This window comes from Artibeus jamaicensis, unplaced genomic scaffold, assembly GCF_021234435.1.
Source record: "Artibeus jamaicensis isolate MK-2021 breed Jamaican fruit bat unplaced genomic scaffold, CSHL_Jam_final contig_548, whole genome shotgun sequence".
In the NCBI taxonomy this organism is placed as follows: Eukaryota; Metazoa; Chordata; class Mammalia; order Chiroptera; family Phyllostomidae; genus Artibeus; species Artibeus jamaicensis.
The window spans coordinates 3,011,314-3,030,004 of NW_026521883.1; the positions used below are offsets into that span (position 1 = coordinate 3,011,314).

Here is an 18,691-nt window from a genome sequence, read left to right on the forward strand (position 1 = left end):
CTGTAAAAACTATTTTTAAAAACTCATTTCTAATGGTTTGGCATTTCCTCAAAAAGCAAAACATGAATTAGCATATGATCCAACAAAAGAACTCCTAAGCAAATACCTAAAAAGACTGAATACAGGGAAACAGATATTTTTATACCAATCTTTACAGCAGCATTATTCACAATAGCCAAAGAGTGGAAAAACCCAAGTTTCCATGAATGGATGAAGGTTTAAACAATGTATAGTATTTATACATACAATGGAATACTATTTAACTTTAAAAAGGAATGAAGTTCTGATACATACTACCATGTGGATTAACCTTCAAACCATAATGCTAAGTGAAATAAATCAGACAGAAAAGGACAAGTATCGAGTGATTCCATTTGTGTGAAATATCTAGAACAGCTAAAGTGATGGAGACCAAGAGTAGATTAGAGTTTACCAAGGGTTGGAGGGAAGGGAGAATGGGGAATTACTGCTTAATGGTTATAGAGTTTGTATTTGGGGTCATAGAACAGTTTGGAAACAGTAGTGATGGTTGCACAACATTGTGAATGCAGTGCCACTGAGCTGTACACTTAAATATGTTTTAAATGGTAAACTTTATATTACATATATTTTACCACAATAAAAATGTTTAAAAAGAAAACTCAATATTTTGCCCTGGCTGGTGTGGCTCAGTGGATTGAATGCAGGCCTGCAAACCAAACAACAGCAGTTCACTTCCCAGTCAGGGCACATGCCTGGGTTGCAGGCCAGTTCCCAGCAAGGGATGCACGAAGGCAACCATACATTGATGTTTCTCTCCCTCTCTCTTTCCCTTCCCTTCCCCTCTAAAGATAAATAAATCAAGCCCTGGCTGGTGTAGCTCAGTGGATTGAGTGTGGACCTGGGAACCAAGCAACCATGGTTTGATTCCCAGGGCACATGCCTGGGTTGCAGGCCAGTTCCCAGCAGGGGACACACGAGAGGCAACCACACATTGATATTTCTCTCCCTCTCTCCTTCCCTTCCCCTCTAAAGATAAATAAATAAAATATTTAATAAAAGATAAATAAATATTTTTTTAAAAAGGAAACTTAATATTTTGAGTTTTCACCTCTTGAGTTCTATAGTTCTATTAATATAAATGTAATTTTTATAATATATATAGGCATTTTTGCATAAATAGCTAGAGACTGCAAAAACCTGCTTCTGTTTTATTGGCATTGGATTTTCAAATATATTCCTTAATGATGATCTATGTTATTTTGAAAAAGAGAATAATGACCCCTGATTTGTATCTGCTACATCTAGAGTTAAGCCAGAGGGCTGGGGCTGTTAAAATATAGGAGCTATACAAACCATTAGAACTCTTTGATCAAAATTTATGCATTCTTTAAATGCATAAATTCTTCTTTTCTTCTTTTTATTCTTCTTTTTTCTAGTGTCTCCCTTTTCCTAAGTTGAATTGTTTAGCCTTTTAATTGGCTAAACAACAGCAAATCAAACTGAACTTGAGTATTCTTCTGTGGCTCTTTTAGAGCAGATTAATGATCTTTTAAAAAATAGTAAAAAGAAAGCAGATCATTTTAATTACATGTAAAATATGAAGCCTGCAATCCTCCCCGAAACCCCCAAAAAAAGAAAAAGAAAGAGAGAAAGTACTTATTTTGAATTTTGTGGCGTTTTGGAGGGGCAAAAAAAAAGAGAATACTTGCTTTCTTTAACATAAAACACAACCATGTTTTTGCATATTTATGTCTACAATTCTTTATTCTTCTTTCCAAATTCTGAAAACTTTGAAAAGTGAATATTTCCCCCCTAAGTTTAGTACAGATTCATTGTGTGATTATTCATATTTTGTCACAGAAATAATTTATGTGTTTGATCAAAAGTCGCTGCCCCAGTACCTGCTGGGCTAATATTGAATCTATGCTGCATGTACTGTATTTTGGAAAATCTGAAAAGTTCTGAATTCCGGAACACACTGGGCTTCATGGGTGTTGTTGGAAAAGGAGTGTGGACATACTATGATTCAGACTAGTAAAGAAAAGAGGTAAAAAGCTCTCCCAGCCCCCTAGCTTTGCCATCTTTCCACAAGGATTCTTTTGCCTAAACATTGCTGAGATAAAATTAAACCTATAATATGCAGCACTTAAAAAAAAAAAAGATTTTATTTATTTATTTATTTTAGCTTTTATTTATTTTTAGAGAGGGGAATGAAGGGAGAGACACATCAATGTGTGGTTGCCTTCTGAGTGCCCCCTACTGGGGGCCTAGCCTGCAACCCAGGCATATGCCCTGACTGGGAATAGAACTGAAAACCCTTTGGTTCCCAGTCCAGCGCTCATTCCACCTAGCCACACCAGCCAAGGCCATATGCAGCACTTTTTTTTTTTAAGGCCTAAAATGTTAGAAAGAATGGTAATACTTCAACTTCTATTTTAAAAGTATCTTTTTGAGACCACATCTTACATTTGTGTGGCAAGAATTAAGAATCAATAATTCATTCCTGGTGTTCTGTTAGCTTGGGTAAATCACTTGATGATTTGTATATTCTGTTAAAGAAATGTGAATATTATGAAGAAGGAAAGCTTTGTAGCAAGTAAATAATGTATGTAAATGGTAGGTAGACTATAGAAGGTATTTGATAAATCCAAATTAGAAATTCAAACTTTTGACATCTGGCAAAATATAGTTATAGTAACATTAAAAAAAACAGAATTGGGAGAAATGAAGTACTGATCTTAAGTAAAATTATGAGGTGACTAATGTTTATCTCTAGACAGAATATAAAAAATTTAATCATTTCTTGGAGGTTAGTTTTCTGTCTTCAATAGATACTGAGCATTTTAAGAATCACAGTCAATTATGAATTCATTGTAATTTGCTATATTGTGCATTACTTCTGCATTACACTTCAGTTATTTCTAGATGCTGTCACTGTGTTGCTTCTAGAAGCAAATTTCCTCCTAATTTATGCCTCCAACATACTGTGAATTGTGATAAAAGTAACTGAGCTTAATTTTAGTTTTTTGTCTTTTTTGATAAGTAGTATTATTGAAACCTTGATGGACTCTCATTGCACCTTTCTGCTCATATTTTTGTCATCAATTTTGGTTGTGTTGAGGTCATTTTTGCTCACTTCCTCATTCTTTGATGGTCCATATTTTGTTAAGCTTTCTTGATGAATAAAGTTTCGCTGTACTATTAAATAATTTCCCCAAGCCACTGGAGGACTAGGGGCCTTCCTTATTTTTTGGCTTTGAAGTTATATATACAAATTTATAAAACATGAGAAAGCAATATCCCACCAATTTTGGTATGTTTTATATATTTTTTAATATATATATATATATATATATATATGTAATTGACTTTTCTACTGTTGCTTTTCATTTTATTAGCCTTTGTATTTAATAGTTTTGACTGTAAAATACTCTATTAAGATACATCATAACACTTAAACCACTAGCTAATATTTATTATTCTTTCATCATTGTCCTAAGCATTCTACACATATATAAATAACTAAAGTCTCACAGTATCACTGTGGGTACTGTGAGTAGTCCCCCCTTAGTAGAAATGATGACACAAGACACAGAGTATTTACATAATTTGTCCTGGATTCTCACCCAGGCACTCTGGCTCCAGAACCCATTCTCTGCTCTCTTGGGCATTTAGGTTGCTTCCAATTTTCCCTTTTATAAATAATGCTGACACAAATGCAATCCTGCATATAAATTTTTGCATATTTAGGATTATACCTCTGGGACAGCTTTGTAGTGGATCCTGATGGTGCTCATGTAAAAAGGAAGTATTTTGTAATAGTGTATGGTACTAACACCTCACTTACCTCTAATTACTGGTGGACTATTATGGTTAATGTGGAGGGAAAATGTATAGTATATTCTTTGTCAACTTATGAGAATTGAATTACCACATTCCTTTGATTCTAAAATTCACCTGCTCCTATTTTGTACCATTTTTTCTTTTTTTAATTTTTCTTTATTGATTTGGGGGTAGGGTGGAGGGAGAGAGAGAGAGAAAGAAAAAAAGAGAGAAAGAGAAAGAGACTGACTCTGATTCGATGTTCCACTTATTTATGTATTCTTGTACGTGCCCTGACCAGGGATCAAATCTGCATTCTTGGCATATTGGGATGATGCTCTAACCAAATGAGCTACCTGGACAGGGCCATATTTTGTACCATTTCTAAAAGCAGGATGCTTTTGCAGCCAGTGGGTATATTTAATGTGGTTTTATTGGTTCTTTCCTCTTTCCCCTCTTATCTTTCTCCTGAAAAGTTGTTTTTAAATCCCTGAGGCATTGATACATTTATGATGCCTTAGAATCAATGGAATACAGTCTTGTATACTAGCTTTTTAAAGGTAACTAAAGAAAAGAAAGGTTTAATAAGACATTTTATTTTATAGATATACAGTCTCCTGATGCCGAGTATGTAGATTTGCTCCTTAATCCTGAGCGCTACACCGGTTACAAAGGACCAGATGCTTGGAAGATATGGAATGTCATCTATGAAGAAAACTGTTTTAAGTATGTGTCATTTCCATTTAGAAATTTTTAGAAAATGTAGTGATTTCTCTTTATAACAAATAAATGACTTAAAAGTACAAATCAAATTTACTTTGTTAAGGGATATATTGGAATATAGGAACATATGTATTCATTAATCCAGTTCTATTCTGGGGAAACAAGTAGATATGTTTCAATAAATATATATCTTTCTTCTTTTTTTCTTTATTTCTATTGTTGACACTGTTGTACAGGTCCCTGTTTGCACCCCACCTTTGTCCTCCTCCTCCTCCCAGCCCCAGGTCCCCCTTCCCTGTGGTCATCATCACAGTAATCTTTCTTCCTTAAAAGACTTAGAATAGTATTATACTTTTGTGGGAGTGTTGTGGGCATTTAAAACGTGTTCCTTGAGTGGATCATAGAATCTCAATTTATAGATGAGGTAACCTAGAACCAGAGAGATTTACTTCATTTTCCTAGATCATATAATTAGTGGCAGAGAATAGATTAGAATATGTAACTCCTAATTCTCTTTCTGGTGACTTAAACTCTATAGTTATATTCCCACTTCAACGTTAAATTAATTTCAGAAAATGATCATAATAGCTAATACTTCCGAACACTCACTATGTACCAGGCATTGCGCTTCCAATCACACTGTGTTGCAGTCTTCACTGTTTACAAATGGAAAAACAAAAATTTGGAAAGCTGATTTTAAGTGATTTGTCCAGTGTCAAACAAAGATCTAGTACGTGGGAGAACCCACTCTGTACTCTAAACCACTGAAATGGAAGCAGTCAGTGTGACCACTGGATGACTGGGACGTGCTTCAAGTTTACCCGCTTGTGAGCCTCCAGGTTCTGTAAACAATGTGCTTATTAGCTTTTGGAAGAAATTTGTGTGTGTGTGTGTGTGTGTGTGTGTTATGCTATCTTAGAGATTGGGGGAAATTCTGGGAAAAACTTTGGAGTTTCCAGATAGGGTGATAGTACATTTCACTTTTTATACATAAAATGTAAACTTAAGAGATCACCAAGTATACTTATACCAATAAAGTGTCAGACTGTTTCTTTCTTTGACTTGAAGAATTTCTCTGGTTTGGGAAGTAGAGAGTTTTCATTGTTTACTCATTTTTGCCCTATGTTTCATTTAAATTCTCTTGTTACTCAGAATGTTTGATTTATTCTCTTACTTTAAAGGTTTTTATTTAATGTGAACTAAAACAGAGTCCAACAGAACCATCTGTTAGATTTTGTATTAGTTCTTTTCTAACTAATTTATATCATGATTTGAATAATGTTTCTAGAATAGAAACAATGTATGAGGTGCTAAATTGAATACATTAAAATATAACTCATGTTTTGTTCTCAGAATGTCTTGTACAAATTTATAAAATTTAAATAATGGATATTAAAACGATCCGTACACTTCATATAATGATGCCAATGAATATTTATTTTGTGATTTAAAAGCACTTTAGTGACATAGCAACTCTATTTTTTTATTATTAAAAAAACATCTTTTATTGAAAGCATACCAAACTTGATGGCCATAGGGCCAACTGATGTACCTAAGATTTCCTAAGTGGAAAATAATCTACCCACAATGTTTTCCTTTTTAATTTTAATGCTTTTGTTGAGTATTTATATGTTTTGCTTGTTTTTCTTCCAATTTGGCGTGTACTTTGTGGTGCACACATACATGTATATGTAATATATTTAAAGACATATTAATGACTCTAGGAGAAGAGCTTGAGTGGTATTTCTAACTCCTTTGTTTGAAGAAGTGATTAGGAAATGACTTTCTGGCTGCTACCATGGGAAAAATCATAAACTATTATCATTAAAACAAATAACAACCATCCTCCCTTAAAGCAATTAGAGAAAACTAAATATTTTATAAGCTCAATAAAACAATTTAATTTGGGATATAGTCATTAAGAAACTTTCTGAGATAAATTTTACTTTTACTTAATTATAAAATGATACATACCATTTATATTTTATAATTTAATTCTTTTGATTCCAGGCCACAGACAATTAAAAGGCCTTTAAATCCTTTGGCTTCTAGTCAAGGTGAGTTATTTATTTGCATTGTTGTATTTCTCAGCCCGGTGAACTTTGATTAGAAGGGGGGGAGAACAGGTAAGTGTTGGCGAGAGCACGTGAGGTCATACATTTCTTTTGCCATAGAAGTTGTGCCTGACCCTTGTAGAGAAATTGGGGTTTGAGATACACTTCAGGAAGGAGTATTTTTTTGTAATGAAGTTCATGGTATTAGACTACCATAGGATGAAGATTAGGTTATATAGTACATTTATTCTATTCATTTTCACAGAAAGTATATGCTCAGTTTTTCTACTATTTGTACTCATTTTCTAGTTAAATGAATATCCCCCCAAAAAAATGTCTGCCTCAGATCTTTCCCAACACTTGAAATTATTGTATGCAGTGGGAATCTGATTGCAAACTCACGTCTTTATATGGCATTAACATTTTTCATTTTCTTCTTACACTTAAGGTCTGGCCTAAATGATTCCTTTTTCCACAAAACTTTCTCTGATTCTCCTAACTGGAAGCAATCTCGTCTTCTTGTGAAGTGTTCTTATGCCACATTTTATTTCCCTTATACCCCTTTCCACTGTCTAGAATTATTTGACTATTATTTATATACTTATTGTATATAAGTACTACCCTAGTACTGTGGACACATGGGCAACATTTATTGGTTTAATCTTTTAATCTAGAGCCTGGCACATGATGGAGGAAAATTATCCTTATTTAGTGGTCTTGTCTATAATAGTAAAAATCACTTGTTCCTTCAACAAATGATTATTCACCATTTACTATGTGCTAGGCAGTATGTAGGTGCAGAGGGCATGTAAAATTGAAAATCACAAACCTTTATCCAGTCCATAATAAGCAGTTATAAATATATCCCTATTTTCTGAATATGTGCTTACCAATAAAATCTTTGATGTACTTTTAGAAAACTGTGTAAGGTTGTAATTTTTAAAATTTGAAAAGCTGCTGAACTCATATAGTCCATAAACATAAATTTCCTCCTGGAAAGCAATGGGTTGCATCATTCCTTAAATGTTGGCAGACTACTCTTTCTTAGATTAGAAATGAAAGAACATTTTTAAACAAGGCTTTTGAGTTTATGCAGCCATATGGTAACTCAGTGGAAGCTATTGATTTAATATCAGACAAAATGCAAATTCTCAGACAAGAGGGGATCTTCACTATGAACTCAAATTATGATCTGATGAACTAATTAACCACTCTCACTTATCTTGAAGATAAGTGGGAACAATTTAAATGTTTGTCATTATAGAACTTGTTAAATAATTTATGGTAGATTCACTTAGTAGAATACAACCATTATAAATGTTGCTGGAAATTTGTATTCATTTGTATCAATAGTGATCAATAGGACCCAACTGATGCTAAAGGATGAATCACAGTTGTACAGAGAACCCTTCTTAGTGTTCAGATCTTGGAGTAGAATTTTAGATTCTTCCCTTTAAATGTCTGATGTGTTGTTTGGAAAAAATAAATGTTTTATTCTTATGAAAAAAATAGTGATCAATAGCATATTGGGGAAAAACAGGTATCAAAACATTACAGAAGTATGAATAATACAATTTTGTAAAAATAGTTATAACATGTAAATATCTATACACAAAGAAAAAGAACATTTACCAAAATGTAAATGGTATTTATCTTTGGGCAGAAGGAGTTATAGATGATGTTTTTGTATTTCATTTGTGTTCTCTTTTTTAAGAACACATATTTGCAACGAGCATATGTTACTTTAGTAATCCAACAATGATGGCATTAAATGAAAGTGGGCAAATGAAGATAATTCTTCAATAGTAAATGAGCAGCTGCATACAAACTGTTGAATCATGTGTAATTTGAATCTAACAAATAGTCTCTAAAAATATTCCTGAATAGGGTAAAATTTTATAATGCCAGTGTGGAGCTTTCAAAGCAATAATACAAATTTGTAGCAGAAACTACGTTGTAACTCTAGGATAAATAAATGTGGAAGAAGGCTCTGTCAGCCAATAACCCTAAGTCCTTACGATAATCCGGAGCACTCTAAGTGATAGATTAGATTTTCATCTCCCATTAGCCCATATTAAGTCCAAATGAGCTGAAAGAAACCACTCTGCGTTTGGGCTCTTGGAGATGATGCCATTTAGTCCTATTCCTGGTAAGAGTTGCAGGCAGAAGCATATTACAGATTTTGCTTATGTGGATGAACAGGTGGACCTAAATTAACCATTATTTAATAAGCCTCATTTTCACAGAAGTGTAGCATTTTTAAAAAGGGGCATTTGGAAGTTTATAATAATAAACTTTTTGTTTTGTTTTTCAGGGAAAAGTGAAGGTAAGTAGAATCTCTTTATCATATATTACATATGTGAATTTGTTAAATATTCAGATACTTATTTGGGAAATGTTTTTCTTTTCATTTCTAAGACTCAGAAGAGGTTAATTCTTATTTCCTTCTCTACAATTTGAGAGGTGAAAGCACAGGTTAAGGGAAAAATGACTATTTGTGCCTGGGATCAGGCAGTAGGAGACAACCTGCCTCAGCCTGTAATAATTCACCCCTGCATTTCCCACTGCACACGGAAGCTAGACATTTCCCCCACCCTCTCTCAGGAAAAACACCCTTTTATTGGTTGATCTTGAGGATCTGCTGGGTTTCAGATAGAAAGGTTCTAGGCATGATCCAAGTGTTGATTTACTGACTTCAAGGTTTATGTTGACTCTTGGGTGCGGGCATCTTTGCCAGCTTTTTCAGTTCATTGTAATGCTAAAATTTTAACATATTGTAGGTTTACTTCATCTTTTTGAGAATCCTTTTGCTTTATGAGTGAGATGAAAATGGCTTTTGTCATTAAGGCCATGTGTTTAACAATATGAAAAGACTATTAAGCTGTACTTAGCTTTAGTCCAGCTAGATGAAATTGCTAAATGTGAAGTATCACTTTCCTCTCCCTTAAAATCTTCTGAACATTATTTTTATGAATTGCTTTTGCGTTGTTTAAAAAATGATACTGAAGTCTGATGACATTGCTATTTTACTATTATGCTTTATATTAATGGTAATGGTAGTAGCTAAATAAAATACTGAATCAGAGCTGTACAATTTGGAAATTTTTCTAGCAGTAACATTATTTTTCCAAAGATGCCTCATATGTTATTACTATTAGTGGTGATCCTATAATTCTGTTTTGAGTAGTCTTATTCTCCCATGGATGTCCCTATTTCTATTCTGTATTCCAGCTACATCAGAAGAGGCTGTTTTGCTTTTTCAATACTATTTGAAGATCTCAACCTCTCTCATCAAAGAAAATACTGTTAACCTGTGGAGGCTATCCTTAGAGAAACTATCTTATTTATGACTGTATGTATAAGTATTCATTTGGGTCAAGTATGAAAAGGTTATCTCTAACAGCTGTCACATTCAGTGATTAACTGGATCACCACCAAGTCAAGCTGAGAACAGCTACTTCAGGATCATACAACTGAAAAGTTTTTTGAAGGCTAGGTCCCAAACAGCATTACATTCCTGCCCCCCCCTCCATTCCTGGTCCAAAACTTGAAAATAAAACTAAAGGTTTTTATACCAAAACATATCACTTATAATCCCGTAACTCCAAAATAATTGATAACGATAATGGTGAAGACACCATGCCAGTACTCTTCTAAGAAATTTATAAATATGATTTCATTTAATCCTTCAACAATCCTAGAAGGTACTATTTTTATTTCCATTTTTATAGATAAGGAAAAGGAGTTTCAGAGTTGTTTAGCAACTAAGCTAAAATTGTATGGCTTCTGAGTAGCAGAATTTGGATTCAGATGAGGTGCTTTTGCTCCAGGGGCCATGCTTTTAGTTACTATCTCATACTGCTTCTCTGTTAACATTGGATAATTATTAATATATGTATATTTTATAATAGATATATTACTACAGTTTTGTGTATTATTTTTCCCATGACTACTTGCTTCCTTGGCCTATGTCTTTGTCAGTTCAGGCTGCTCTGCCAAAATATCACAGACTGGGTGGCTTAAACAAAAGACATGTATTTTCTAACTGTTCCGGAGGCTGGGAATTGCTAGATCAAGGTGTCAGCAGATTTGGTTTCTGGGGATGGCCCACTTTCTGGTTTGTAGATAACCCGCCTTCTTGCTGTATTCTCACATGGCAAAGAGAGAAAGAGCTCAGGTCTCTTCCTCCCCTTCTGCTTTTTTTATTGTTATTCAAGTACAGTGGTCTCCCCACCCCCACCCCTCTCCTTCCCCTTCTTAGAAAGACACTAATTCCATCATGGGGACCCCACCCTCATGACCTCAACTAAACCTAATTACCTCCAAGAGGTCCCACCTTCAAATACCATCAACTTCAACATATGAGTTTTAGGGGTTACACAAACTTTCACTTCCAACAGCCTGTCCATTTCAAAGGATATGCACATTTTAGGCTTTTGATAACATATGACCAGATTGCATTGTCACTGAAAGCATGTACTAATTTACACACCTTCCTAACAATATGCTAGCTAGTTTTACCTAACCCTTGTTAGCATTAAATATTATATTTTCTCTTAAAAGTGGTATCTCTCTAGTTTTAATTTGTATTTTTTATTACTAATGAGACAGAGCAATTTTATCTATTACCATTTGTATTTTTCCCCTGTGAATTCTCTATTCATATTATTTGCCCATTTGTAATGGGCACTTTAGCATTTTTATTCAGTTTATGGGCTTTTTAGATTTTTAGGATGTTATCCCTTTGTTGTATTTGCAGCATCCATTTTTACCCAGTTTCTTGTTTGTATATTGCTTTTATTTGTGAGTTTTCTGACATGTTTTAAGTTTTCAAATAGTCTCATTTATTGCTTATTCTCTTTGTTACTTCTTCCATTACTTTTATGCTTGCTTGGTTCATTTTTAATATTATGATAAGCAACATTAGTCAAAAGATCTACATAGTACATTTGCCAGTTCTAGCAAATGCATACTTAGAATCTTTACATAGCTATAATTATTTTGTGTTTTTAAATATATTATTTCAAATAAACATTTTTATGTATTGTCATGTTACACTTCTTGTCATTTTAATAGTTTTGTGTTAGTCTACCATGTTAACTAGTTATGTAGCATTCTGTCATGTTAAATTAGGCATCATTGTACCTTTTGATTATTTCAGGTTTTAGAACTTATATAACATAATCATCATAATCATCTACAAATTATAACCCTTCCCCATTTTGAGTTATTTCTTTAGAGCATAATTTTAAAAGCATAATTACCAGGTCTATGTATATTAACAGTGATCTTATTAGGTCATATAAGTGGTGTTTGGTTTCTCTGACTTTTCTTTGATTTGCTCTTTTGAAATATTGAATAGTATATAATACCATGAGCTATATATAAATCATATACTGCAGTTCTACTTTATAATTCTTATAAATTAAAAATTTATAAAAAGTAATTTCAAAAGCACATAATGATTCTTAGTTTTCATAGCATGAACTGTTATACAGGCTAAGTATTTTCCCATGTATTGATTCGACATTTAAATTCTGTTTTGACCTCCTACAAAACACCTTATCCAGAGAGTGACAAGATGGGCTACCTAGGACGATGCTAAAGGTTCCTTAAAGACTGACCAGAAGCTTGGTACTGAGCTCATGTCAGGACTGCTCTCTTTCCTTAGGAGAAATTGCAAATAAAATTTGGACCTTTAGTTAAAAAATCTTTAAATCACTGTTTGGCACAAATATGCTATAGTTTTAAACTTTAGAAAAACTTACCTTTTGGCATTTTTATAATCTTGTGACTTATTTTTCTTTTAATTTCAGAGAATACTTTTTACAGTTGGCTAGAAGGTAATTGAAAACTGTTAAGCAAATTTAAATAATTCTTTCTCATTTTTAAAGACATGAATTTCATAATCTTACAAGTTTAACATGCAATTTCTGTTTCCAAATTACTTTTTTTAGGCCTTTGTGTAGAAAAAAGAGCATTCTACAGACTTATATCTGGTCTACATGCAAGCATCAATGTGCACTTGAGCGCACGGTACCTGCTACAAGGTACGTGACATTCACTTCTATTCCCTTCACCACCCTTATTTTCAGGCATTCTTAACATTTCCTTTATATCTACCTGAATGGAACAAAATTGACCTACTGAATATTAGGCAAAAAAATTTATTCTTAAATGGTAGTAATCAGGAATATAGGAACTATAGATACTCTTAAGGAGAAGTTTGGCATTATCCTAGCTAGCTCTTCACCTTCTTTTAAGAAGCTTCTCAAAACTTTACACATATCTTTGGAAATGTTCTTTTGTAGTGGGAATCACAATAGCCCCTAAAGGTACAATTTGTTATTTAGGTACTACTGTATCAGAACTCCTTTATCTGTTTGCCAGCTTCAGGCCTGGAGTTTTTAATGGGGGAAAGCATTGTCTGGTGTTCCTTATACTTTAAGAATGCTGTTGGAAATGAGACCACGGTTGACTTTAATCAATAACATATTTCCTCTAGAATTAAAGTATTTTTTATGTTTTAGAAATAAAATATAGTCACCTTAAGGCTTTAAATTCATTAGTAATTTCAGATAATCATTTTAAATTGTGTATTGGTTTTATGAATATGTTTATATTCAGAAATTTGATTTTTTTATTAGACTGGTTTCTCAGTAAAACATTTAATTTATTCTTCTTTTGTGGTTGGTTTCTAGAAGATAAAATATTCATATAGAACTGTTAAAGGCTAAATTATGAAAACCAGTTTTCATGGTTCTATTATTATACACTTTAATATATAAAAGAAAGTTAACTGCTATAGGCTTAAACCTAATATAAATAAAATGAAATTTACTTAATTTTAAAATTCAGTTTTTAATATTTAATTCTTCTTTCTTCTTAGATACCTGGTTAGAAAAGATATGGGGACACAACGTTACAGAATTTCAGCAGCGGTTTGATGGAATTTTGACTGAAGGAGAAGGTCCAAGAAGGCTTAAGAACTTGTATTTTCTCTACTTAATAGAATTAAGGGCTTTATCTAAAGTGATACCATTCTTTGAGCGCCCAGATTTTCAGCTCTTCACTGGGAATAAAGTTCAGGATGAAGAAAACAAAATGTTACTTCTGGAAATACTTCATGAAATCAAGTAAATTATGTATTAACAACTTATACATTAATAGAAGAATGACAAGTAGTATCTAAAATTAGGTTCTTAAATATGCAATATAGAGAAAGGAAAACTTTTAAAAACAATTAAAAGCTAATTTTGCCTGTAGGTTTTTAGAATTGATTTATGTTTTTTTTAACCTAGGTACTAAAAAGTATGTAATTTTAATTTTAAGAGCCATTCTTTTAGTTCTTAGATACCGGTATCATTTTCACATTTAGTTGAAAAGGTTGGGTTTGGGGCCAAATTTCAGGTATATTTTACAGTTAGCCTTTGGACTTGAGGGTAAGAATTTATTTGGGGCCATCAGAGTGTTAGTTTTACTATATTTTCTACTCTTATTTCAATTATGTGATTCATCACTGATCAGCAAAATGTTATATTAGCAGAACTTTTCATATTTTATAATATATAAAATTAAATATTCTCTGTTTTAAAATGCAGGTCATTTCCTTTGCATTTCGATGAAAATTCATTTTTTGCTGGGGATAAAAAAGAAGCAAACAAACTAAAGGTAATTATTTTATACTTTAATTTTAGATATAAACTCTTAGGCAGGTATGAATATAAGCCCATGTTTTTATACTTAACAGTAAATCTTGGTATACATCCTGAAATTGTAAGAAAAATCACAGTCATAATGTTTCTTTTCCTAAAACAACAGAAGTCCAAGGTAGGTCCAACTTACGATCTAGTTTGTGTTACGTTCAAAATAACAACAGCTGAAACCTGAGTGCCCCTGCACACGTTATAGATGGCTTCCATACTGATGGTCTCAGGTAATGAGGAGAAGCTGTCAATTAAAGGAAAGGAATCTGGAGCATGAGTAGAAGTATTAGTCTGTTTTTGGTTGAAGAGAATTCTGAAAATGTTTTTGGTTGAATTAAAGGATTCTCTTTAAGGGAAGAGGGCACAGTGTTGTTTTGTTTTTAGATTGAATTTATTTTTATTTTTTAGAAAGAGGGGAAGGGAGGGAGAAGAGTAGAGAAACATCAATGTGCAAGAGAAACATCAGTCAGTTGGTTACCTTTTGCATGCTCCCAACTGGGCACCTGGCCTGCAACCCAGGCATGTGCCCTGACAGGGAATTGAACTGGCAACCCTTCAGTTCATAGGCCGCGCTCAATCCACTGAGCCACACCAGCCAGGGTGCGTTATTTATTTATTTTTTCCATTTATCTTATTCACAATGGGAATTAAAGGCATTTAGGAATGCCAGCATGCGGTTGTGGGAAGAACAGAGACCCACAAAATGGGGTTTGCCTCACCTCTTTTTGTTTGTTTATTGATTTGTTTGTTTATATAGCATTAAAAATTTTCAACTGCAGAAGACATACAGTACTGCCTTAGTTTAGGTGTATAATTTGCCTTGCTTCTTAATAGAGGTAGAGCTTCAGGCAACACCATCTTTGTGTCTCTTGCATTAAATTACCTGAAATATAAAATAGTAGTAGGAAGATTTTCTAAATGATTACTAATGTGGAGAGCATGATTTTTGTCATTAAAGGGAGAGACAACTTCTATACTCAAGGGATTTCTGGCCTATTTGGGGACTCAAGTAAGATTATATTACTGTTCTCTGTTACAAAGCTAGAGGTAAATAAAGGCAGGTGGCCTTCAGGAACAACAGGCTTATTCTGATTTTATCAGAATATTTCATCTGATTTCAACCATCTTCCTCTGTTTTATTCTTTGTTTCTTTCTGTAAGGAAAGAACCTGATTTTATGCAGCTTGCAAGCAAAATACTTTTTGCATTCAGTTTTTCCTCTTAGATAATAGTTATTTCTGACCTCCCACCTACCTCCTACTTAAAGCATTCTTGCTAGAAATACATAACTCATTGCTTATATAACCTCCCAGACAGCTTCCAGGAACTTAGAAATGAGGGGGAAGATGCTGTAATAAGACTTTTTTCCCCTACTATTTTCAATATCTTCCTTATTTTTAGGATACTTGCTGTTTTATTGGAGAGTGTTTTGGCTTTTACTCTTTTTATATTGTGCAGATTAAAAATATTTCTTACAATGTTTTAATTTTATCAGAACTAAAACACTCAAGTTGATGTCCTACCATGGCATTTAACAGATAATTTTTCTGAATTGTTTTATGAGAAAAGAGTAAAAAAACAAGAAAACTTGTTAATATCATTTTTTTCCTAAGGAAAGAAGTTTATGGTGAACACCATGGATTTGAACAGTCATTTATAAGTTCATTTAAAAATCTCACCTTGTCTCCTTTATACTCTGTCAGTGTTAGGTTAGAAATAGGGGACTTGGCCCTGGCTGGTGTAGCTCAGTGGATTGAGCACGGGCCTGCGAACTAAAAGATCGTGGTTCGATTACCCATCAGGGCACATGCTTGGGTTGCAGGCCAGTTCCCAGCAGGGGCCAGTTCCCAGCGGGGGCTGCACAAGAAGCAACCATACATTGATATTTCTCTCCCTCGCTCCTTCCCTTCCCTTCTAAAGATAAATAAATAAATAATTAAAAAAGAAAAAAAGAAATGGGGGACTTGAATGAAAAAAGATTGTTGAATGTTGAACTGAAACTAGAATATGATTCACTTAAAGGCTTATAAAACGTTTGAAATTGGAAGAGAATTATTTTTTTGGTCAATTGGTTTCATTGAATATAAATCGTAGTATATATCCACAACATATTTGATTATTCTACCCACCAACAATAATTTAAGTGTTGATCTAAACTGTACATAAGGAGAATTTATAAGTGATTTAGATTCTGGTTATTTTAAGGATCATAAATTTTCTAATTGGACATAACTTTGGAATATACTCAGGGTATTGGACATTGATTTTTATTTGTAGAAGTCACAAGGATATTTTCCTATTCTGAGCTAGTAAATTCGTAGCTTATTGATTTGGTTCTAGCCCAGTAAGTTCACTTGAGCACTTGTGCTTGGTTTTCCTTTTGTACTGCTATTTGGCTACTGTAAGACACCATGCTTACTCTCTGTATATGCCATACAAAGATTTACCCAAGAGCTGTCACATTCTAGTATTTGAATTAACAAACATAGATTCAAATACTGAAGTTAGACTGTTTATAATAGGCACAATCTTTTATAACAGAGGCTTCCATCCTTTCCAAGTATGAGTCTCTCTCTCTTTTTTTTTTTTTGGTTGGCAAGAGGCAGGGGTGCAGACCTTGAAATTTATTCTCTCAGTTCTGGAGGCCAGAAGCCTGAGATCAAGGTGACAGCACAGTAGGAGTCTCTTAAAGTCAAAACCTTTCAGGGCCTTTCCTCATGACAGTGTTATTTTAAATATCTATTGATAGTGAAAATATAATTGCCAAAAAGCCACTATCCTTATAGTAATATTCTTTAAAGTAAAAATTGTGTTTTATTGATCATAACATTGATGTCATTAGGAAATTTATAGTGCATACATGTGAGCTGTTTTTTATTCTGTATGTATACAATGCTTGTCTACAAATGGATTTCATAGACTGGGATATCAACAATTAAGTCTTCTAGAGGTCAACACCTCATAGGATAGAACATCTATTTTAGAGTAATTTTATACTACTCTGTTATAAGTGTTAAAGCATGATTTTTCTTTAATTCAAAGTCAAAGCATAAATTTAGAGGGAACCTCAAATCAAATCACCAAAATCAAAGAGTAGTATGAGTAATATTATTGGGTAAATATTTTTTAAAAAGTAGATTTAAAATTAGGATAACCTCTTACTGGGCTCAACCCAAAAGGTACAGAACCATAAGATATAGAATATTGATAATGTATGGTAATAACTAATAGTAACAGTTTGGGCTTTATATTAACAGAAAATTTGTATTACTAATGATAGAAGATCTGGGATCCTGTTAAAGATCTTTCACATGTTACAGCTGTTTCAGAGTCTCAAACTGAATGAAACATCTGGGGAAAGACTGAATTGAGTAAATTAGAGTGAACTGAGGTCTGCTTTGAATAATGGGTTCCAATCTTTGTTGATTGATTCCCATTTTTAGATCTTTGGTCCTGTTCTTTTCTGCTGAGTCCAGTATGTGATTTATTACATTAAAAAAAAGAGAGAGACGCCCTGGCTGGTGTAGCTCAGTGGATTGAGCGCAGGCCCTGTGAACCAAAGGATTGCAGTTAGATTCCCAGTCAGGGCACATGCCTGGATTGCAGGCCAGTTCCCAGCAGGGGACGCACAAGAGGCAACCATACATTAATGTTTCTCTCCCTCTCTCCTTTCCTTCCTCTCTAAAGATAAATAAATAAAATTAATTTTAAAAAATTTTTAAAAAAGAGAGAAAACACTAAACACCATATGCTCCCCCAGTAACAGGTCAGTTGGTATACTGGATGTTCCATTTGAAATGTATGTCCGATTTCCTGCCTATAGTACTATAAACTGATTCCAGTATAAGTCTCAGACAGAGGGAGTCACTTGGAGAATCAATTAATAATTGTGTTTGGAGTAAGTGAAGAATGTGTTCTTGGCTTCCCTTCTTTGTTCCTTATTAGTTAAGGACATATATTGCTTTTAGTGTACTGCTTTTAGAACTGGATGCCTGATGCCCTATTATAAACAATGTAATACCCTAATGTTCAAAGGTATATACATATCTATTAAGAGTATCTATTAAGAGTATAAAAGCAAAGAATTCAGAATGTTCAATTTTTCTGGTAATAGTTTCTTTATAAAAGTTGATGAAGAGTATATGGATGTTCACTATATTCTGTATATTTCTGAATAATAATAATAATATCTGATTATTTCACCTAATAAATACCAGAAAGAGGGCTTTAATTTAACTATTATGTAGCAAAGGTTTTTATTTTTTCTTTCCCTCCCTCCCTCCCTCTCTATTTTTTCTGGGAGGGGGTGGGTAATGAGGCCATCCAATCCCTGTCTCCCATCTCCCAATATAGACATAATAGTTAATAATCACTTTCAATAGAATACCTCATAGAAGGCACTCAG

General features: G+C 33.4%; 1 protein-coding gene across 1 annotated transcript in view; it reads left to right on the top strand.

Moving 5' to 3' along the window:
* ERO1A (endoplasmic reticulum oxidoreductase 1 alpha) overlaps positions 1–18,691 on the top strand; it is a 44,682-nt gene that overhangs the window by 21,536 nt on the left and 4,455 nt on the right. Inside the window, exons 7-13 of the mRNA XM_037155649.2 lie at positions 4,410–4,530; positions 6,538–6,584; positions 8,896–8,907; positions 12,398–12,424; positions 12,539–12,631; positions 13,471–13,717; positions 14,183–14,252. Of these exons, the coding sequence (XP_037011544.2) occupies positions 4,410–4,530; positions 6,538–6,584; positions 8,896–8,907; positions 12,398–12,424; positions 12,539–12,631; positions 13,471–13,717; positions 14,183–14,252 (617 nt within the window). The remainder of the gene's footprint in view (positions 1–4,409; positions 4,531–6,537; positions 6,585–8,895; positions 8,908–12,397; positions 12,425–12,538; positions 12,632–13,470; positions 13,718–14,182; positions 14,253–18,691) is intronic.